Source organism: Anastrepha ludens, chromosome 5 (genome assembly GCF_028408465.1).
Source record: "Anastrepha ludens isolate Willacy chromosome 5, idAnaLude1.1, whole genome shotgun sequence".
Classification (NCBI taxonomy): Eukaryota; Metazoa; Arthropoda; class Insecta; order Diptera; family Tephritidae; genus Anastrepha; species Anastrepha ludens.
The window spans coordinates 54538598-54563538 of record NC_071501.1 but is presented as its reverse complement, the minus strand read 5'-3'; the positions used below and the strand labels follow the sequence as shown (position 1 = coordinate 54563538).

Genomic DNA, 24941 nt, shown 5'->3' with positions numbered 1-24941 from the left:
CATTTTTCAAGTCGGTGTACACGATATCTCGAAAACGGCTTGTTTGATCGGTCAACCGTTTTAAATCAATCTTTAAAGATACATTTTCTAGTAATTAATCGTTCCTTTTGTAAATCTGATACTTATTTTCCATTTTATAATCAATTTACGGCCAAATTTTAACGTAAAAATCGAAATCATTTCTTTTAAAAGCTGCCATTTTGTGAATATTCACTATTTTGATTAGCCGAACGATTAATTACTAGATAATCTAATATATTAACAAAATTTGTTTGGTTTTTGATTTCAGATAATCCAATCCTGAGTTACGATGTACACCGTAAATCGTCTTTTTTTTAAAGGAGGTTCCAGAAATCGCCTGCAGCGCGCTCTATAATCAACAGTTTCATAAATAAAAAATTTTGTTACGTTCTTGAAGGATGCTTTTATAACCGCCAAAAATTTTCAAATTAAAATATTCTGAAGTTTCTTCAGGATAAATCCTTGACAACCCGTCTTTTATTTGCTTCATAACTGCGTATAACCCCTTAAAAATATTGACGCAACAAAATCTACAAACTATTCATTGTGGAAGGCGACAAAAAAGATGGTCGGAGCTACAATACACCTCCCACCAATAAGAACCACAAATGGACAATGGGCACGAACATCATCAGAAAAAGTGACTATTTTAGCTCAACATTTTAAAAATATATTTAAAAATGAAAATAACGACTTCGATTTGACTCATACAACGAACAATAAAGACGAGCAAATCATCAAAAAACTTCACTAAAAGAGATAAAACAATTAATTCCGACTTTAAAAAACAACAAATCTCCTGGATATGACCTCATCTCAGGGAAAATTGTAAAGCATATACCCGACAGTGCAATAATTTACCTTAGGAACGTTTTCAACGCTGCTATAAAACTCAAATACTTCCCAAAGACATGGAAAATTGCCGAAATCATTGCGATCCCAAAGCCCAATAAAGACGTCACTTTTGCATTGTCGTACCGACCAATAAGTCTGCTGCCGACAATATCAAAAATATTTGAGAAGCTACTCTTTGATCGCATAGAGCCCATTATAACAAAAATAAATATAATTCCCCAACATCAGTTCGGATTTAGGCGAAAACATTCGACAATCCAGCAAGTGCACAGAGTCACTCACAAAATTAATAAAGACTTCAACAATAAACAAGTATGCGTGGCTGTATATCTCGACGTAGCTAAAGCCTTTGACAAAGTATGGCACCCTGCATTACTGCACAAACTCCAATCTTGGTTGCCATATGACTACTTTCTAATGCTAAAAATTTACATCCAAGATAGAAAATTTTATATTAAATATAACGACGCTTGTTCATACATTGAACCTATGAACGCAGGAATTTCCCCAAGGCAGTGTATTAGGACTTACTCTGTATCTTATCTACACCGCAGATTTACCGGAACCTTATTCCGGAAATAGCATGATTGGGACTTTTACAGATGATACCGGAATCTCAAAGAGACCCGAAAATAGCACAAAAAATTACAAAATGACCTCAACAAAACACTGGACTGGTTCAAAAAATGGAATATAGAAATTAATGGCGACAAAACAATTCAAGCCAATTACACGAACAGAAAGGTAACCCTAGACTCATTAAAGACTGAAAACTCTGATGCGAAAACTGATACGAAAGCTAAATACTTAGGCATTACAATTGACTCAAAATTAAACTGGAAGAACCATATAATAAAAAAAGAAATGAAATTAAAAATAATTTTCACAACTGTACTGGCTGCTAGGACCTCAGTCAAAGCTCTCGCTGCAAAACAACTTTAATTTACAAAACAACAAATGCACCAATTTGGAAGTATGGTATAGAAGTTTGGTGGACAGCTTCTAAATCCAATTTGACAATACTGCAACGTGCCAAGTCAACGATACTTAGGACAATAACAAATGCACCACGGTATATACCAAATGCTGATAATCACCGCGACTTAAACATCGACACAGTTGACGAAGCCATACAAACTGCAAGCAGAAGGCACATAAGCAGACTTCTGACGCACACACAAATTCGACGATGCGGAAGCTTCCTGCTGAAGAAAAATTCAAAAAGAAGAGACTTAAACGAAAAATACCAACTGATTTTTTGTAATATAATAATAACAATTACATTTATGTATATACTTATCTAAATTATCATAGTAAATATTTTACAAACGAATTATATATTCCTAAATGATCCTGAAGAGCAATGGCTTTACAGTATCACGTATATATCCAAATATCTTTAAAACAAATTACTTATTGTTAATATAGACAGGTGTAATATTTTTTGGAAGCAATGTAAAAAAAAAAAAAAAAAAAAAAACAAAGAGGGGGACCTATGTTACATGCACGCAGGGGAACCACACATCTCTCGCTCTATACGGACGGCTGCCAAAGAAGTGCTTGGCTGCCTGCGCCATCGAAGAAACCAGTGGAACAACCAGGAGTGTCGCGACGATATATATAATTCGCGCGTACACACTTTTTGGGTGTTTGGCCGAGTTCCTCCTCATATTTGTGGTGTGCGTCTTGATGTTGTTCCACAAATGGAGGGACCTACAGTTTTAAGCCAAACGACACATATTTTTCTGAGGAGCTTTTTCATTGCCTGCCGAGGGGCGACCGTTATTAGAAAAAATCTTTTCTTTCTTTTGGTGTTTCACGTAGATTCGAACGTACATTCTCTCCGAATTGCGAAGGGTAGTCACGCACCAACCAACTGGACGCGACGATACTGGAGCGAAAAACGCTGCATGGAGAGCTACCCTAGAGTCAGTTGCTACGCGAGCTGCTAAGGAGTGGTATAAAGGGACGGCTTCTCAAACGCAAGAAGCGCGAAAATTCTTCGAAAGAATAAGACGCCTCACGAAGAGTTCCACTTCTCAAAACTACTAAATGGTAATGACGCGAACACCCCCACCAAGAAGTTGATCCAAGTAGTGCAGTTTCTGATCACGGTGTCGACATTCCACCGCCCGTCTATGACGAGGTCTTGAGAGCTATTGGCCGGCTTAAGAACAACAAAGCTGCGAAGCTTATCAAGCGTTCTTTGTGAAAGGCTGAAACGCCTCGTCAGCAAACTGATTGGTGTGGTTTTGGGCTTAGTAAATCTACTATCGACCAGATTTTCACATTACACCATCTCTTGCGAAGCTTCACGACCTTTTCGTTGATTACAAAGCCGCATTCGACAGTACGATAGGAGATCACCTGTATGTCGGCATGCCTGAATTTGGTTTCCTGCAAAGCTGGATGACCACCAGAGCACTGAGAATTGGCAAAGATCTTTCGGAGCCATTTGAAACGAAGCAGGGTTTCCAACAAGGCTATCCCTTACCATGAGATTTTTTCAATTCTATGATGGAGAAAATTATTTCTATAAAAGTGTCATGTTACGCTGATGATATCGATATTGTTGGCATTAGTCAGCGGACAGTTAGTGCAACTTTCTCCAGTCTTAAAAAAGAATCCCGTCGAGTGAGTCTCGCGGTAAACAAGCGCAAGACAAAGTACCTGGTGTTTTGATTTTGATTTGCGTGAATGATGCATATCGAGTACGATGGAATCGCGAGCTGTACGCCAACATCGCCGTAGTAAAGAGCATTAAAATTTAGCGGCTGCGCTGGCTAAGTAACGTGAGCGAATGGACATTAACGCTCCAACAAAGAAGGTGATTTTTTCGAAATGCCCTGGTGGAACACTCAAAAAAGGACGTCCTCTTCTACGTTGGAAAAACCAAGTCGACGACGACCTGACCGCCCTTGGTGTTTCTAACTGGCGTCAACGCCCGCAATGCAGGCGCGTTTGGAGCAACATTTTGGTAGCGGCTAAGACCGACCATCGGTTATAGTTGCCAGCTAAGTAAGTAAGTACAAGTAAACAAACCAGAAAGTTTCGAAATTTAGTGGATTTCATGACAATGCACCCGGAGTTATTTTATCAAATAAAAAAATAAATAAATAAATTTGGCCTACCAATGCGTGAAGTTATCGGTAGGAAGAATGCAAGTATCAGGTCAGTCCATAAGTTCGGGCGTATTTTACTTTTGTACGATTTTTACAAAAAATTATTCGCGGAATATAACGGAACTATATTTATTTTCTTTGATATATTGTGCATTCAACAAGTGATTTTAATCGCGGATAGAAGCACGTGTTGTTAAAAAATAAAATGGAATCTTCGAACGCGTATAAGAGACCTATTTTGTATTTTTTTTATAAAAGTGGTAAAAATGCCACAACTGCTGCTGCAAAAATAAAGACTGTTCACGGAGAGGATACCGTGAGTGTAAGGACTGTGCAAAGGTGGTTTTCAAAATTCCGAAGTGGTAACTGCGACGTGGAGGATGCCCCGCGCGCTGGTCGTCCTGAAGTCTTTAACTCCGACGCCTTGCTCGAACCTGATTCAGTTTGGAAAGGTTTCAAAGCTGGGAAAATTGGTTCCGCATAGACTTTCCGTCGCCAACCTTCAGCAGAGAGTGAATGTATGTTCTCAGCTGCTGCAACCTTGAAAATTAAAGTTTTTTAACCGTATCGTTATTGGTGATGAAAAATGGGTCTTTTTAATCCTGTTTGCAAACGCCAATGGTTAGATAAAGATGAAACACCAGAACCGACCCCAAGAGATGGCCTTCACCCCAAGAAGATTCTCCTGTCTATTTGGTGGGATATGGCCGGTATTGTTTATTATGAACTTCTGGAACCAAACCAGACTATAAGTTGTCCTCATCAGCTATCAAACCGGAATGAGGCACTTAAAAAAATCGACCATCTTTGGTGAATAGACGCAAAGTTTTGTTTCGTCACGACAACGCAAGACCTCATACCGCAAGGCAAAATTAGGCAAGCTGAACGAGCTTGGATGGGAGCTAATGCCGCATCCACCATACTCTCCGGATATTGCACCTTGTGATTATCACCTTTTCATTGGACTCAAATCCCATATGAGGAACAAGAACTACTCCTCAAAAGAAGCTATAAAAAGGGATATCGAAGCGTACTTTGGCTGCAAGGACAAACAATTTTTTGAGCAAGGAATTAAAAATTTGCCTAAACGTTGGGAAGACATTGTAAATAATGAAGGAAAATATATAAATACTTCAAACATCTTTTTTATTAATTTTAAAACCACCTTTAAAAAACGTACGAACTTATGGACTGACCTGATATTTGCCTTAGATTTTTCTGACAATCTATTAAGCCCTCTGGTATATTTGACGTCTGAGACACGTCATGTACTTGTTTGCCCTAGGAGCGGATAAGGTGATTGGTTTTTATTAATTTATGTTTGTTTTGCAATTCTCATTACTTGAAGTCATTTTAATACTAAAGGGTTTTGCAATAACAGGTGTTATAGGTGAATGGATTGCGCTATCGAGAGATTTTTTTTTATGGCCGTAATTGGATGGTATTGATCTGGACAATGTTTATTTTCAACAAAACGGCGCTACGTGCCACACAAGCAACGAAATCATTGATCTTTTACGGGAAAAGTTTCCGGATCGTGTTATCTCTCGAAGAGGTGAGATCTTGTGATTGAACACCTTATAACTTTTTTCTTTGGGGCCAAGTGAAAGAGAAGGTCTACGCCAACAGCCCAGGATCCATTCAAGACCTCAAAGATGGAATTCGAGAGGCTATCGAGGACATAGGGCAGCCACTTTACATTTCGGTTATGGAAAATTTAATGAACAGGATATTGTCCTGTAAGGGTGGTCGTGGTGGTTCTTATTTTCCACTATTAACGGCATACCTTCCTCTTTATAATTAAATAAACATCCGATCATTTATATTAAAAAATATCATTTTTCTTTGAATATCTAAATAACACCTCTTATTGGAAAACCCTTGACATATGTCACTAATATTTTAGAAATATATGAATTCTTGCGTATTATACATAAAATATACTGCTTTTACACACTATTCCAACAACAAAAATTAAATCCGTTCCACATGTAAGTTTTTTCTCAAATCTGTACCCAAGGGGTTAGCTTTATTTTAGCTTTGTGCTGATAACAAGACGAACTTAAATGCAGAAGTGTATCACACCAAACACCACCAACTAATGGTCCTTCAAGTTACTGCTGCCTTTCATAACTAGAACAGAGCGTCAGTTGTTGTTGTTGTACCAGCATAAACATCCCCTATATATGTATGGGGAACGCTGATCATGGCCGGATATAAATCTGGGTCGTTCCGCTTAAGTAGAACCGAGTGTCATGTCAGTTCCTGCCCTTTTTTCTTGCTCTTCATCTTCTATATCTCGAAGCTTACTCAACGCAGAGAGAGTTTTATTGATCTCCTACACTGATAAAGATAATTCTGGATGTCTATAACATCATTAACTTATTGTTTAACTCGTTAAAAAAGCGATATCCGAAACAAACTTTAGAAGCTACCGAAAATGTGCTCAAAATAACCAATTGCCAATCGACTCACTCCTGGGGAAAAATATGCGGTCAATGTGCAGGTTAATCAGTGGTTGGAGCAGGGAATAGTTAGTCAAACCATATCTGCTTTGGTGAACAGCATAGTTAGAGCAAAAATAATGATGGTTCCTACCGTGTTTGAATTGGTTTTAGAAAATTAAACCAGATGATACTTTTTTCCGTTGCCCATAATAGGCCAAAACCTGGAAAAACTGCAAAAAGCTTAATATTTTCGTGTGATTGACATAGAGAATGGTTTCGTCCCATGTGTCGATCAGAGAAAAGTATAGTATAACTAAAGGCGCTTATGAATTTAATTACGCTCCTTTCGGGTTTGCAATTCATTCCAGCTTTCATACGGTATGTAAATCAAATTTTTCAAAAACTTGTTAATGGTTGCGTAGTGGAACTATGAACTATATAGTACTATTTGGTGTTACGGTTCCAAATTATGTGTTTACACAAATAAAAATTAATTTCTTACAAAAAACTTCAAAATTAAAGGAGACTTTTTGTACGAAACCTTGGACGTTAACGACTTGTTTGGTGTCCCATCATGAGAGGCAGGCATTTTACAGAGTATAAACTCTATATGCAATAGAACAAAATTATTTTATACCATATTTGAAAAATAAACTTAGCCGCTGTTTAGTCGGCAAAAAAGTATGTTTGAATTGCATTAATCAATCTCTCCATGAAGCCGGATTAATATAATATAAACAATATAAAAGCAACTACGATACCGACAAGGGGCACACTTACACAGTCAACGATATTGTGGCCATCAATCGAACGCAGTTTCTTGCGTGAAAAATGGCGAGGGATTTTCTTAGCCCTTATATGGAAGTTAAACTTAACGACCGATAGGATGTAAAAAAAAAAGGGGGAAAAAATTGATGGTATGGTATTTTGTTCGTAATTCTGAAGAATTGTTGTTATCACCTGGGTCAGATAACGAGGAGCAGGATGACCGAATATAAACAGCTGTCACTAATTAATCGCAGTAGTCGGGCATTGATAACTTTTAACCTATGTTCTTAAATTGTGTATTATATTCGTTTTGGTCGTCCTAATTGTCGAATTTTCTCATATGTTTTCAGCTCATCGACGCTGTCAGTTAAACTGGCCTTCAGTAGTTGTTCGAGCGTGGCAGTTAGCTGCAGTTCGTTAGAAAATCAAGTTGCCGGTCGTGTCAATCATATTTTTGTACACTATTGCTGTATACCGATATTTACTTTCATATACCGATATAAAAAAATTAAAAAAAAAAAAATTAAATAAATATTAACTTTCCATAATTGTAATTGATTTAATTATGAGTTCAATAAAATATAAACTTTCATCCGACATACATAATCAGCATTATTTGGGGTTCAATAACATTCGAGTTGGCACTATCAGCCAATCAATCACTGGATGGGGTTTGAAATCACTTATAAATTTCTAAGTGAATAGAGACACCCAATGTATTTAAACAACGTAAAAACCGAAGGCCGCCGTAGCCGAATGGGAATTCCAGAGAGAACGTTGGTTCGAATCTCGGTGAAACGCCAAAATTAAGAAAAACATTTTTGTAATAGCGGTCGCACCTCGGCAGGCAATGGCAAACCTCCGAGTGTATTTCTGCCATGAAAAAAATAAAAATATCTGCCGTTCGGAGTCGGCTTGAAACTGTAGGTCCCTCCATTTGTGGAACACCATAAAGACGCACACCACAAATAGGAGCTCGGCCAAACACCCAAAACGGGTGTACGCGCCAATTATATATATATATAATATATATAACAGGTGATTTTTTAGCTATTATCTTTTAAAACAGTTGGTTTAAACAGCTGATGCACGTTTCGCGTGTTGTTTCACTGTCAAATATCTTCAGTTTGGTCTATAATTTAAGCATGAATCGTCTTACAAACGAACAACGCTTGCTAATCATTGAATTTTATTATAAAAATGCGTGTTCTGTTAAGAAAGTTTATCGCGCGCTTCTTCCATTTTATGGTCAGTTTAATCGACCCAATGAAGAGGCTATTCGAGCGATTGTGACTAAATTTAGAACCAAATTTACATTATTGGACATCCAACCACCAACACGCTTACGTACGGCCAGTGTTAATGATGACCATCAATTATCGGTTCGTCGCCGTTCGCAGCAATTGGGCCTCTGTTACTCAACAACGTGGAAAATTTTGCGAAAGGATTTAGGTGTGAAGCCTTTCAAAATACAGCTGGTGCAAGAATTGAAGCCGAACGACCTACCGCAACGCAGAATTTTTGGTGAATGGGCTCTTGGAAAGTTGGCCGAAGATCCACTTTTTTATCGAAAAGTTGTATTCAATTCAGCGATGAAAATCATTTTTGGATCGATGGGTACGTAAATAAGCAGAATTGTCGATTTTGGAGTGAAGATCAGGCAGAAGAATTGGAAGAGCTACCAATGTATCCAGAAAAGGTCACAGTCTGGTGCGCTTTATGGGGTGGAGGTATCATTGGACTGTACTTCTTCAAAGATGCTGCGAATCGTAACGTAACTGTGAATGGGGAGCGCTACCGTGAAATGACAGCCAACTTTTGTTTGCCCAAAATGCAAGAGCTTGACTTCATGTGGTTTCAGCAAGACGGTGAACATTTTATGTCACGTTCGGGACCTGTCAATTGGCCACCCAGATCGTGCGATATAACGCCTTTAGATTATTTTTTGTAGGGCTATGTTAAAGCTCATGTCTATTCAGACAAGCTTGCTTCAATTAACGCATTTGAAGACAACATTAAAGCATTTATATATAAGACTAGCTTATACCCGTGGGTTTCACCCCACATTTCTATCAAAAAGTATGCAATGTAAATAAAACAACTTTAACTTTTTTAAGTCAATTTAGGTATTATTTAAAACGATCGGATATATAATATGACATTTTTTGTTATATTATTTTGAGTATAAATAAAAAGGTTTTTCGGTGCGCCAACTCTGGAGCAGGCTTCATATAATTGGCCATGGGTAAAACATGAGTTGGTTAGATTGACTCCTGCTACAGCTAATGATTGTTCCTGAGCTTCATTTATGGCATTGCGAAAGCCAGTCTAATAGGAAATTGGAGGCGTTTAAAATTGAAAGGTATATCCGTCGGTATCATTGGAATTCTTGGTATGAAAACTTTGTGGTTTTCAAAATTTCCTGATAAACCATAGCTTCTATAACATTCGGTAAAAGTTTCGAGATGATTAGCCTTGTGCCATTGCATAAACGTGGAGGATCCAAATTACGCAGCATAATTATCATGGCCCCCTTTTTAAGCATCAGTCGATGAGGAGGAATTCCTGATGGGTCCAAGGAGTTAAGAAACTCAATGAACTGCCTGGAATTCTTCGACGACTGTGTCAATGGAATGATAAGTTGTGACAGTTCCTGGTGGTATTTCTTGAATTTTAGAATTAATGACATTTACATCGTCATTCTTAGGTGCGAAAATGGCCCTTTCTCGAAGCCATCTATAGTTTGTGTGATTGGCTGAAATATTTGGAAATACCCTTTCTATCAAAGCATCGACTGATAACATAAGTTGACAAAAACCTGGAGGAAAAGAAATTAAATTTGGTGGTAAAGAAATTGGTATTTTTCCATTGCCTATTCTAAGTAATTGTTCAGAAAAAACTTCTTCTGAAGCATCTCCTCCCAAATGTGCTCTCATATTTGTAGAAAGAGTCAATTTTTCAAGATTACGTTCAGTCCCATAGGTATGACGATTTTAAGCAGGCATTCACTTCATCTGCGGCGGTTCCTTTCCGAATAACTGGAAGAATTTGTCGAAAATCCCCTGCCAGTAAGAGTAAGGCACCACCCATGGATTGATCATTACCTCTCAAGTCTCTCAGAGATCGGTCTAAAGCTTCTAGCGACTTTTTATGGGCACTCATCCCACACGATTAGCTTACATGTCTTTAGAACCCTACCTTGACCTGAGTTTTTGCTTATATTGCACATCGGTGTGTCAGATATTTGCATAGACAGTGGTAACTTAAAAGCTGAGTGAGCTATTCGTCTGCCACACAAAAGGGTAGCCGCTATTCCTGAAGAAGCAACTGCCACAGCGACTTCTTTCTTTTCTCTTACATTAGCCAATATCAAATTAAGCAGAAATGTTTTGCCGGTTCCTCCAGGCGCATCCAAAAAAATCAATCCTCCCTTATTTTCAATAATCATTCCTTGAATAGTTTCGTATGCGACTTTTTGATCCGTAACCAATAGAGGCTTGCTTTTGCTTATAAAAGTATGAAGAGCCTCGATATCGTAATTCATTTTCCGGGAGATATCTTTGTAGGCCAAATCGATCCTGTCTCGAATGGGAGAAGGTAATCCCAAATGCTCCAAGGATTTGCTATTAATTGAAATACATATATTTTCTATGTCGATTAGCGCTTGGTTGTAAATTTGCAAAGAGCAGTTCAGGTTTGTATTATCGTTTGCAGCTCGTGCTGCTCTCATGTAGTCTTCACTAAGGTTATCTTTGTGATTTTCCCATAGTGCTTTTGGATCTGATGGCGAGCAGGTTGTCAATATTATTGCCAATAAGCTGTGAAGCTGCCAAGGAAGGCATGACAGTCCAGCTTCAGATAATGTAATTTCCCAGTGATTATCGTTTTCCAGTAGACCTAAATGTTGGCAAGCAATTTTTGGTATTCTACCATAAATGCGTCCAGTGATATGCAGTATGAAAAATCCCATTTGTATAGGAGGTGTCACGCCCCATTTCTAGCTATCACCAGTTTTCATGCAGGTGTTAGGTATTAACCTTATATAATCTCTTACCAAATTTCAGTTGTCTAGCCCAAATAGTTCCGGAGATATGGACAATGAAAAATTGCATTTATAAGGGAGGTGCCAAGACCCTATTTTCGTTTCTCTCAGTTTTCTTGGAGGTGTTAGGGATTAACCTCATATAACCCCTTCCTAAATTTCATTGGTCTAGCCTAAATACTTCCAGAGATATGGACTATAAAAAATTCCATTTGTATGGGAGGAGAAACGCCCCCTTTTTCGTTATACACAGTTTTTCTGGATGTGGTAAGGATTAATGTCATGTAACCCCTTACCAAATTTCAGTAGTCTAACGTAAATACTTCCAGAAATACGGACTGTTAAAAATTCCATTTGTATGGGAGGTGCCACGCCCCTTCTTAGTTATACGTAGTTTTTGTGGATGTGGTAAGGATTAATGTCATATAACCCCTTACCAAATTTCAGTAGTCTAACGTAAATACTTCCAGAAATACGGACTGTTAAAAATTCCAGTTGTATGGGAGGAGCCACGCCCCCTTTTTCGTTATACGCAGTTTTTCTGGATGTGGTAAAGATTAATGTCATATAACCTCTTACCAAATTTCAGTAGTCTAACGTAAATACTTCCAGAAATACGGACTGTTAAAAATTCCATTTGTATGGGAGGTGACACGCCCCCTTTTTCGTTATACGCAGATTTTCTGTATGTGGTAAGGATTAATGTCATATAACCCCTTACCAAATTTCAGTAGTCTAACGTAAATACTTCCAGAAATACGGACTGTTAAAAATTCCATTTGTATGGGAGGTGCCACGCCCCCGATATATATCAAAATATTTTTTAGACTATGACCATCCCGGTAAGGTATCCAGTTCGTGTTTCAAATTTGGTTACAATCGGTTTATGCGTTTAGGACGCAAGTCGATCTATAGATAGATACATAATTTGAATTTTATATATGTATGTATATAGATACCGGCCGAAGCGCAGTCGCGGTCAACATTTGCATGAAATAATCTTCAAACATTATTTCTGTTGTACTATCGATTGAAAAACTTTCCTATAGCTCTTAAAAAACCACCCTTTATAAACCGAAGGTGCAAGGTGTTTGAGAAGTCTGCGAGACCTTAAAAAATAAGGGATTGAATAGAAATAAAGAAGAAATACCTAATATAGTCTCCTGTGATCACATTAAGGAGGATGGTTCCATGTGTAGAAGTCCACGCAAGTGGGGAAAGTTACTGATCGCCATTCACTTGGGAATGGCCAGGACGATTCTTCTGCATATGGTTCAAGCAGCTCACAACGGCCGGGATTAGCCCACGTATCCTCTGGGTAGCTTCCGAACACCCGTTCGGGAGTGAGCTAACGTGAGAAGGCGAAACATTCCAGGATAGCTGGTTGTGCGTTGGGTTTGGGACCCGCCACTTAAAAATCCCCCCCCAATGAAAAGTTTGAAAAAGCCTCGGATGAGACCTCCCTATGCTGATGACGACCCCTGCAAACGAAATAAGGAATATGATTTGAGGGCATGCACCTGGAATGTCCGGTCCCTTAATGGGGAAGGTGCCTCTGCCCGGCTGGTTGATGTCCTCGTGAGAGTAAAGGCTGACATCACTGCCATCCAAGAGATGCGATGGACGGGGCAAGGTAAGAAAACCATAGGACCTTGCGACGTCTACTACAGCTGCCATGTAAAGGAGCGCAAATTCGGTGTCGGATTTGTTGTGGGAGAGAGACTTCGTCGCCAAGTACTGTCGTTCACTCCGGTGGACGAGCGTCTCGCAACAATCCGCATCAAAGCCCGTTTTTTTAACATATCGCTAATTTGCGCCCACGCCCCGACGGAAGAGAAGGACGATGCGACCAAAGATTCTTTCTATGAGCGCCTGGAACGCTCCTATGAGCGCTGCCCCCGCCACGACATAAAAATCGTGCTTGGCGACTTCAACGCCAGGGTGGGCAAGGAGGGAATTTTTGGTCCCACAGTCGGAAAATTCAGCCTGCACAACGAAACATCCGGTAACGGACAGAGGCTGATCGACTTCGCCGGGGCCCGAAACATGGTAGTCTGCAGCACCAGATTCCAGCATAAGAAGATTCACCAAGCCACCTGGCTGTCTCCTGATCGAAAAACACGAAACCAGATCGATCATGTTGTGATAGATGGAAGACACGCTTCTAGTGTATTAGATGTACGTACGATCCGAGGACCCAACATCGACTCGGATCACTACCTTGTTGCAGCCAAACTGCGCACACACCTCTGTGCAGCAAAAAACGTGCATCTACCTACGCAAAGAATGTTCGACATCGAAAAGCTGCAATCACAACAGACAGCCAGAAGATTCGCCACTCGACTCTCACTCCTGCTCTCAGAGAGTACTGCCCAACAAACCGGCATCCACGAACAATGGAGCAACATTTCTCGTTCTCTACGTACCGCCGCCGAAGAAGAAATCGGATTCCGGCGAGCCCGAAAAAACAATTGGTACGACGAGGAATGTCATGCTGCCGCAGAAAGAAAGGATGCCGCCTATAGAGCCACGCTGCGATCGGGCGCAACGCGAGCCATGTGGGATCGCTACAGAGAGCTGAAAAAGGAAGAGAGACGTATTATCCGAAAGAAGAAACGAGAGGCCGAAATACGTGAGTGCGAAGAGCTTGAGATGCTGGCCAACAGGAACAACGCCCGAAAATTCTACCAGAAAGTTCGGCGGCTTACAGAAGGTTTTAAGACCGGGGCGTTTTCCTGTAAGAACAAAGACGGCGAACTGGTGACTGACGTACAGAGCAATCTTAAATTATGGAGGGAACACTTCTCGAACTTATTAAACAGTGACAGCTGCGCATGTCACCGAGAAAGTGAAGATCCCGATACCCCAATCGTTGACGACGGAATTGTCGTTCCGCTGCCCGATCATGACGAGGTGAGAATAGCGATAACGCGGCTAAAGAACAACAAAGCCGCGGGCGCCGACGGACTGCCGGGTGAGCTATTCAAACATGGCGGCGAGGAGCTGGTAAGGTGCATGCATCAGCTTCTATGCAAAATATGGTCGGATGAAAGCATGCCTGCCGATTGGAATTTAAGTGTGCTCTGCCCAATCCATAAGAAGGGCGATCCTGCAATTTGTGCCAATTACCGCGGGATTAGTCTTCTAAATATCGCCTATAAGGTTCTAGCGAGCGTATTGTGTGAAAGGCTGAAGCCCACCGTCAACCAACTGATTGGGCCTTATCAGTGTGGCTTTAGACCTGGAAGGTCTACCATCGACCAAATATTCTCAATACGCCAAATCTTGGAAAAGACCCATGAAAGGAGAATCGACACACACCATCTTTTCGTCGACTTCAAAGCTGCATTCGACAGTACGGAAAGGAGTTACCTGTATGCCGCGATGTCTGAATTTGGTATCCCCGCAAAACTAATACGGCTATGTAAGATGACGTTGCTCAACACCAGCAGCGCCGTCAGAATTGGGAAGGACCTCTCCGAGCCGTTTGATACCAAACGAGGTTTCAGACAGGGTGACTCGCTGTCGTGTGACTTCTTTAACCTGATGTTGGAGAGCATCGTACGAGCCGCAGAACTTAATCGCTCAGGCACAATTTTTTATAAGAGCGTACAATTGTTGGCGTATGCCGATGATATTGACATCATCGGCCTTAACAACCGCGCTGTTAGTTCTGCCTTCTCCAAACTGGACAAAGAGGCAAAGCGAATGGGTCTGGTGGTGAACGAGGACAAAACGAAGTACCTCCTGTCTTCAAACAAACAGTCGGCGCACTCGCGTATCGGCACCCACGTCACTGTAGACAGTTATAATTTCGAGGTTGTAAAAGACTTCGTCTATTTTGGAACCAGCATTAACACCGATAACAATGTCAGCCTTGAAATTCAACGTAGAATCTCTCTTGCCAACAAGTGCTACTTTGGACTAAGTAGGCAACTGAGCAGTAAAGTCCTCTCTCGACGAACAAAACTAACACTCTACAAGACTCTCATCATGCCCGTCCTAACGTATGGCGCAGAAGCGTGGACGATGACAACATCCGATGAAGCGACGCTTGGAGTGTTCGAGAGAAAGATTCTGCGTAAGATTTTTGGACCTTTGCACGTTGGCAATGGCGAATATCGCAGACGATGGAACGATGAGCTGTATGAGCTTTACGACGACATAGACATAGCGCAGCGAATAAAGATCCAGCGGCTACGTTGGCTGGGTCATGTCGTTCGAATGGATACAAACGCTCCGGCTTTGAAAGTATTCGATGCGGTACCAGCTGGTGGTAGCAGAGGAAGGGGGCGGCCTCCTCTGCGTTGGAAAGATCAGGTGGAGAAGGACTTGGCTTCACTTGGTGTGTCCAACTGGCGCCGGTTAGCACGAGAAAGAAACGACTGGCGCGCTTTGCTAAACTCGGCCAAAATCGCGTAAGCGGTTATAGCGCCAATTAAGAAGAGAAGATCACATTAAAGTTTCATAAATGCATGCAAAATCTGAGCGTCGAAGGAGAGGATGAAACCGATAAGGCAGAAGGCTGTCTAAATGAAACTGTAGCGAGGATACTGGTTTTTATTTTCATTGAAATTGAATTGCGCTTTATCGAACTAGCAAGGAGGAGCTTTGACAGAACTAAAACAACAAGTCTGCAGTGACAAGCCGAAGTAAAGGGGTTTCTCTATAAGCAAGCCTGTCATAATTTTCACCTGGATGATAGTGATGAAATCTTCCTTACGGATGTTCAAAGAAGGCTTACTGCACCTCAGCTCATTCGTCACAGTAGAAGACTTGAGTAAATTTTTAAAGTCAGCAAGGAGTTAATTTGTTCATACCTCGTATTCTGGTTCAATTGTGTTGTTTTTGACAATGCCGCTAGCCAAGTTTTCCAATTTTTCTGCTTGAACTTTGTCAACAATCCACTTACTACTCTTTGAAAGCTCAGAGAGTGCATAAAAAGCTGTTTCCAGATTAGTATCATATTTAACAAATCGCATAGGTAAACATTGCACCAATTTCATAATCGCTTGCTTTTCGACGAGTTCATCTGAGAAATAGAAGAAATTTTAATTACAACGTGAGACGGAATATGTAATTATTGTAACATATTATTGTTTTTCATAAAAAATATTGGTAATGCTAGTGAACAAATTCAAACCGAATTGTTAGGTTTTCTTCAATGGGTTTCAGTATTCAACAACTGCAAACAATTGATTACGATTAAAAGACCAATGTAAATAATTAAAAAAAATATGCGGAAGCCATATCACACAAAACTATTACTAACTCTACTATATGCTCAGTGATACCACGTCGTGAATTTAAAAAATTCAACATTCAAAAAGACGATTCAAACATTTCACGCAAATTCTCAGACATTTCCAAACTTATTAGTTTAGCGAATAAATATTTTCTAAGATGTTTGGCGGAGCTCGTTCTCCTAATTTTTGGTGCGCGTCTTGATGTTGCTCTATTTATAGTTTTATTCCGACTCCGAACGGCAGGTTTGCAGGATAAGGATCACCCCTCATTTATATATCATTCGATATTTTATGCTCACAATAGGTTTCGAACCCGGACGCTACCAGATGATGGTAGTCACGCAGAAACTCATTCGAATGATACATATGTATTAGTTGCAAAGGGAAAAACTACCTATTTTTAAATTTCCCAAACAAAACCTTAAAACTTTTACAGTTACCATGAAGTTATACGATATAAAAATCGTGCTTGGCGACTTAAATGCCAGGGTGGGCCAGGAGGGAATTTTTTGGTCCAACAGTGGGTAAATTCAGCCTGCACAATGAAACATCCGGTAACAGACAGAGGCTGATCGACTTCTCCGGGGATCGATTCCAGATTCCAGCACAAAACAATACACCAAGCTACGTGACTGTCGCCTAATCGAAAAACGCGAAACTAAATCGATAGATGGAAGACAAACTTCTAGTGTTTTAGATGTCGAGGACCCAACATCGACTCGAATCATTACTTTGTAGCAGCCAAAATACGCACAAGCCTACTTCTAACTACGCAAATAATGTTCGATATTAGAAAGCTACAATCGCAACAGACAGCCAGAAGATTCGCAACGATGATAGAATATATGGCTGCGCCATTCTAATTCGCTGTGTTGACAGAGCCCATGAATAAACGAACAAAACAAAGGCGCATAAAAACGCGAAAAACTGCGTTTGGAGGCGTTATATTAAATTTTTACAATTTAACACGCGACACTTCGTTTTAATTGGTTTGATTAGTTTAAATCTCACAAATCACAATATTGCCAATCCATTCACTGAATTTTCAAAAACATGTAATTTCTCCTCTTTTTTTTTGTTTTGTTCATTTTTTTTGTATTGGGAAGGGACCTGACATCAGACTTAATCGCGAAAAATAAAATAACTGTTTTGGGAAAACGCCCCCATCTGTACTCAATTCGTCTTGAAAGATTCGCTACTTGATTCTCATTCCTGGAGCAAGATTTCTCGTTCTTTGCGTACCGTCGCCGAAGAAGAAATCGGATTTTGGCGAGCCCGAAAAAACAATTGCAAGAAATGAGGTATCGCTACCGGGAGCTAAAAAAGGAAGAGAGGCGTATCATCAGAAGAAAGAAACGAGAGTGATGCTGCCCAATAAGAAAAACGCTCGAAAGTTCGGTGGCTTACAGAAAATTTTAAGACCGGGGCATTTGACTAACATCCAGAGCATGCTTAAATTATGGAGGGAACACTTCTCGAACTTGAAAAATAGCTGCGCATGTCATAGATAATGTGATATCTCAATCTTTGGCGACGGGACCGTCCACTCAAGGTGATTAAAAGATTGAATAACGTGGTGTATCGTATACTTATACAGCAATGCCAAACTGGACTGGGAAAAGTCAAAGTAGTGCATCTGGAAAGATTGACTCCATTTGGATCGAAGGATTTGGTTTCTAATCGAAACGAACAGACTTCAGCGGAGGGCAGTGTTGTAAACGATGAAGTTTCGCGAACGGACTGGCAACAAAATTCCTCTTTATTTTGACCTTCACTCGTTCCACTACTTGTCTTTTTGTATACTGCAGCTGTCTATTTCACAAATGCCATTTACGAAAATTAAAAATCTTCCGATATGGTGATTAATTTTGCGCAACTTTGAGTACGCATATGTATGAAAAAGTAAACAATTAAACAGCATTTAATATGTAAGCGTATAAGTTAACATATTTATTTTTATTTTTTATTTATATAAGCTTATACAATGTAAATTTACATATGTACAACCTAAAAACATGCAGCGCTAGCATCAGAGGTTATCAGCTGACCGATGAATGAATGATTTGTGTTAAATTCTTCTCAATACGTCGCAATCTTTTAGAAAGTGATATATGGTTTTTATGTTTTCCTCAGTTGGGCTGGAAAGGAGGGAAATAGGATCCGTATTAGAGTAACATTCTCTTTTATCTCGAATCATTGGGCAAAATTCTAATAGATGGAGGACAGTTGCTGTGTCGTTGCAAAATGGACAGTTATTGGTTCTTATGCCACCAAGGAGGTGAGCATGCGTAGCTATTGTGTGTCCTATCCGGAGACGTATGTATGGAGTGAGAAAGTTAGCTGGAATTGTTGCAGGATATACTGGTTTGATCCTTGCTGAGTTGACTATTGTATAATGATGATTATAAGAAATCCAATCGATGAAGAGTTTCGAGTGCCTCTTTTCATTGATGAGACGATATATATCAGATTTTGTAAAGAAGTTGAGTGTTAATGTGGGCGCGTTAGATGCATCTTTTGCTAATTCGTCTGCGTAAAAATTTCCTGTTATACCAGTATGGCTAGGAACCCACATTAGCTTAATTTTCTTTTGATATAAAATAAGATATTCTCTAATTGAATTGATGACAGTAGTTTGGTTATAGCAATTTTTTATAGCTTGAAAACATGATAAGCTGTCGGTACATATTACATACTTTCCAGAGTTTTTAGAAGCATGTAGAACAGCGTGGAAAATTGCGGTGGCCTCAGCAATAAATATAGAACAGAAAGGGAAAAGCAGCCCATAGGATATCGGCTTACCTTTCTCGCTAACGACAGCAAAATACGCATTTGAGTTTTTAGAGCCGTCCGTGTAAAGAAATCTCCAACTATTATGTTTCAATTCGCTCGCGACTACTCGAAATTCAGCGATATAAATCGCATTAGGAGTGATGTTCTTAGGTAGGCGGACTAGATTGTCTAAAAAAGATTCTTTAGGAATCAACCATGGTGGATGACAAAGTTTACGTAATTTAGGTGGTTTTAATGGCAAGTTATTTGTTTTAGCGAAAATCGCGCAAATGTATATAGCTGATTCAATTTTTGGCAATCGGATCCGTGATGACGATGAAAACAAAACTTTTCGTAGCATGTTGTTGGAAATGCACGAAGCGATCTTCTTATAGCTGAATGATAGGGTGCAGCAAGCATTTTGAGATGGTTATTTGAGTGATGTCCATAAATTTCAATAGCGTAGTTTATTACTGAGAGTATTAAAGCGTTGACGACTTGAATTAATAGAGCTGGGCCAATGAGCGAGCGCTTACATGATAGGTACTTAACAATATTTGAGTTTTTAATAATTCTATTTCTTATATACTGACAGTGATCTTTAAATACATACTTACTATCTAGAACTAATCCAAGAAACTTAAGTGTAGGAGAACATGTAATATTAACATTATTAAATGAAATGGTTGGAAAATTACAATTTTGTTTTCTACAAATGTGGAATGATTTAGATTTAGAGTACGATATTGAAGCGCCTGACGAAAGGGAGCAAGATGATAGCTGGGAAAGGGAATCTACAAAGGAAGATGATATGGAATTCAGGTCGGAAGATTTGGAAAATAGGAGAAGGTCATCAGCATATAGCTGGTGACATATATTAGGAAAATTTGATAGAATAGAACTAATTTCGTCAAATGCTATGGAGAACAAAATAACTGATAACGGAGATCCCTGAGGAGTTCCGTTATCTAAGGGAAGTGTGGAAGAAGATGTATCAGAAATAAGAACTTTGATTTTACGTTTATAAAGGAAAGATTTTACGAAATTAAAAACACGGGGTCCTACCTTCCATTTAATTAATTGTCTTAGAACTACGTGTATGCCAACACGGTCAAAAGCCTTTTCAAAATCAAGCGAGAGAAGGGAAACGTGGTTTTTGTTAGATAGAGCATCACAAATGAAGTGGTCAAGGTACAAAAGAGCATCGATTGTGCTTTGGCCTTTTTTAAAAGCAACCTGATTAGAGTGAATAAGCTTATTAAATTGGAGGAACCAGGAAAGCCTTGTAGCAACAATTTTTTCTAAGAGTTTACCTAGGCAAGGAAGAAGAGAAATAGGACGATAGCTGGTAACTTCGCAGGGAGATTTGCCCGGTTTTAAAATTGGAATGATGGCGCTGGTTTTCCAGACTTGAGGGATGATGGAGGTTTGAAAAATATTGTTGTAATGTTTAAGGAGTCTATTGAGGAGAAGAGGGGGTAGGTGTTTGATGATGGGATAGGAAATTTTATCTAAGCCAGAAGTTTTACCTTTCACAGAAGACAGGGCAAGATGGAGTTCAATTGAAGACAAATCAGAGTCGAGATATTTGGCTGAGTGTGATAAGGGAGGAGGTAAGTAACTATGGGAGAGAATAGATTTCTTGTTAGAAGAGTATACAGGTGAGAAATTAGAGTCAGAGGAGATGTTAGAAAAATAAGTGGCGAACTCTAAGGCTATATCCTGAGGATATAGTAGAGTGCCTTGGGAGGAGTTGAGGGAGGGGATAGGAGAGGAAGTCAGGTTACCAGATAGTCTTTTTATGTTTCTCCAGATCATTTTGGGATCAGAAGAGGAGTTTATGCTGGAGGTGAGAGTCTGAAAAGATTTAATTTTTGCCAACTTAGCTTTTCTTCTAAAAATTGCATTCGCTTTTTTATATGCTACAAGATTTGTTGGCGAGCGATTATATTTGAAATGATGCCAAGTTTGTTGTTTGTGAAGTCTAAGCGAGGAAAGTTCGTTATCCCACCAAGGAGGGTTTTTATTGCGGGGCTTAGGAGAGGTTTGTGGAATGGATTGGTTGGCTGCAGATCTTATAATTTTTTGAATCCTGGAAGTTTCTTGATTAATATTATTAGACGGAAGTAGTTTATCTGAGTATTTCAAACAAAATCCTTCAAACTTAGGCCAGTCAGCTGAAGAGGTTTTGAAGAATATTCTAGGTTTAGTAAAAGTTGAATTATGGTGGGAAATGTTAGCTTTGATAGGAAAATGATCGCTTCCATGAAGATGATCAATACGATGCCAATCAACTTTGGGGGAGAGTGAAGTAGAACAGAATGTAAGGTCGATATGAGTAAAAGTGGAATGAGTGGAAAAATGGGTAGGGGAACCATCGTTAAGTACAAAACAGTCGGAGCTAAGTAGAGCGTCTTCAATTGCGCGGCCTTTGGTATTAATTAAGGGAGAACCCCAAAGCGGACCCCAGGCATTGAAATCACCAGCAAGTAAGAAAGGAGAGGAGGAGGGGGGGAGAAGGTTAAGGAAATCGGCTGAAGTAAATGTTTGCAGAGGCGGGGAATAGGCACAAATTAGAATAATTTTAAAAGGGGAGGAAATTTCAAGGGAAATGGACGAGATGTTAGAATGAGGTGTAGGGAGAATGTTATAAGGGATGTTTCTTCTAATCAGGTTTGCGATACCTTGCTTGCTTGATGGGTTAGACGGAAGGTTATAGAAGTGACCAATGTACGGTTTTGGAGTATAAGCTGTTAAATTGTTTGCTATATGTGTTTCATTTAGTAATATAACAGAGGGGTTGTGTTCTTTAATTAATATTTCAAGTTCAAAGTAGTTATTTATGTAACCGTTAATGTTCCATTGAAGGACAGTTAACATCATGAAGAGAAAAGAAAAATAGTGCAAGGATTTATGTTTCCATGAGCGAGGGGATCTGTGAGGAGGGAACGGTAGATGGAGAAGGCGCAGAGGCGGGAGGCAAATTAATGTCAGGAGATGAAGATAGGGAGAGAGGAGAGAAGGGAGGGGAAGGAGAGTTATTTAAGGAAGATACTGAGGGAGATGGAGTATAAGAGCAGTCTGCAGAGATTGTACGGATGTTGGTATTAGATAAGGTGTTATGGCTTGAAGTTTTAACTATAATATTGAGGTTGGAGTCATTTGAGGTTAGCTTGTTTTGATTTTTGGTGAAATTTGTATTTAAAGAATCGATGTTGCTGGTAGCAGTTACGTTTGCGTAAGAAAATGGTGAAGGAGTAGTAGGAGTTTGAGACTTATATAGACTGATGGCTTCTCTCATGGAGCATTTGTGAATAGTTTTAATTTTTAGTAATTCTTTAGATTGGACAAATTTTGGACAGTCATTAGAAGAAGAAGGATGTTCACCACCGCAATTAGCACATTTAACTCTAGTACAATCAGAGGGGGAGGAATGGTTAGAGGGAAGATTGCAGATCACGCAAGATGGGTTGTTGTTGCAGCGTTTGGTCGTGTGACCTAGCAACTGGCAATTTCTGCAGCGCATGGGATTAGGATAATAAGGACGGATATCTAGTGTTCGCCAGGCCACTTCAATACGACTAGGCAAAGTGTATTTATCGAATGTCAGTAATAAAGCGCCAGTAGGTGCCCGCGAGCCATTGTTTAATTTGGTGAATTTGTGAACTGCAGTAACGCTTTGATCTTTAAGACCATCAATTATTTCCTCATCGGCAAGTTGGCAAATGAATGGAGCATATATCGTCCCCTTTACTGAGTTAAGAGAGTCATGGAGTGAAAATACAACAGCACCAGCGCCAGGAAGATATGTAGTTGACAAAAATTTTTCGGCAATTTTGTGGCTTTTTACAAGTATTAGTAGACTACCATCTCGAAGAGCTGTGATTTTGTTAACGTCTTTACTAATAGTTTGTATACCTTTGTAGACAGCAAAACAAGATGTGGATGAGATCGGCTTAGTGTCGTCCTGAGACTTTAAAACGAGATACTTAGGATCATCCTTCTTGGTTATAGGTAATTCCGGGAACACATCCAGAGTTGAGGTTATCGGTTTTTTCCTTTTGCTTTTGGGAGATGAGGATAAAGGTGCAAACCTATTATCCCCCAGTTTGTTGGCCCGGGGGGCATTTTGATGGAATATTACGTTTTTTTCAAAATAATTTGTAAGTTTAAAGCTTTAAATGAAATACAAAAAAAGCACGTGAAAAAAATTTTAAAAAGCAAACTTAGGTTAAGTAGCGCAGAACAGAAAGAAGCAAGTATAGAGCACAAACGAATTAAATGCGACCGTACGGTTTGACAGCTCGGTAGCGAAATGAAAGTTAACATATATTTAATTTTGTCTAAACACCTAAAGCGTACTTTGTAAATTTATTGTAGTAGAATTTTCGTTTGAACAAGCATTTTATGTGTGCCCCCTTGATTCAATTATTAAATGTTTGCTCACTTTTGGCATTCGAATTCTGACACTCACTTACAAAAGGTCGCATTTAAGAAGGGCGAAGAAAATGGATAAATTAAATACCTTTTTGGTAAAAACGGTAGCAAAAAATGTTTTGTTTTTACTTAAATTATAAATGATACAAACGAAATTTGCTTGGAATGATATTAAAAAAATGGGAATTAATTTTTAAATTCAAAACTAATCACGAAGTTGGGAAGTTTCGCCAATATGACGCTATTATGTTACCTAAACATTACGACCCTAATGAATTCTTTCATAGAAGCAGATTCCTCATAAATTTAGTTGACTAAAAACATTTCATGAACATACCCACGCCTTACTTTACTATGCTTTGCCCACGTAAGTTTAGAGTTTTGGCCCAAGTCCTTCCGCAACCTATATTTGAAAGGCATTGGGCTCAAATTGTCAAAATTTCCATCTTCCACACGCATTTCAACAACAAGATTGTCTGTAATACCCTGGTTTAAGCCGCATATCAGGATGCACTCCATATTGTTTTGTTCCTGGACATACCGGACATACTGGAAACTCCACAAAAACTAGCAGCTCTCGCAGCCGCTATCAGGTCGCAAAAACCAACTATCTCCATAGCGTGGTGCCAATTTAAGATCCAAATAATAAAGGCTCACGTCATTTTTTTTATTTTTATTATACATTGTGTAAAATAAGTACCCGGAATTTAAAAAAAAACCCATTTTTTCATATTATTCATCATTATTTGTTGGATCGCCTTCAAAATAGGCTCCTTTTGAGCCGATACAAATATTCCAACGAACAACCCAGTCATCCATGGCCCGCTGGTAGGCCGGCGCCGCGATGGCCTTCAGCTCCTTTAGCGAATTTTTTTTAATGTCTTCAATCGACTCAAAACGCCTTCCCCGAAGTGGCAATTTTAGTTTTGGGAAGAGAAAAAAGTCACAGGGTGCGAGATCTGGCGAATACGGTGGCTGTTCGATAGTATTTATTAAGTTTTTGGTCTTGTACTCGCGTACAATCAAGGCTCGGTGCGATGGCGCGTTGTCGTCGTGCAGAATCCACGAATTGTCCTTCCACAATTCGGGCCGTTTACGGCGAATGGCTTCACGTAAACGCCTTAAAACGGATAAATAATATTCCTTATTAACCGTTTGGCCCTCTGGAAGGAACTCAGAGTGCACCACGCCTTGGTAATCAAAGAAAACCGTGAGCATAACCTTCACTTTT

The 24941-nt window shown here is 39.5% G+C and overlaps 1 protein-coding gene across 3 annotated transcripts in view; it reads right to left on the bottom strand.

The window, feature by feature from the left end:
* LOC128862921 (uncharacterized) overlaps positions 1 to 24941 on the bottom strand; it is a 45523-nt gene that overhangs the window by 3537 nt on the left and 17045 nt on the right. For 2 of the 3 annotated variants that reach the window (XM_054101750.1, XM_054101749.1), the window contains exon 4: positions 16076 to 16287. The exons of the other annotated variant lie outside the window; for it this stretch is intronic. In XM_054101750.1, the coding sequence (XP_053957725.1) occupies positions 16076 to 16287 (212 nt within the window). The remainder of the gene's footprint in view (positions 1 to 16075; positions 16288 to 24941) is intronic. 3 annotated transcript variants of the gene reach the window in all.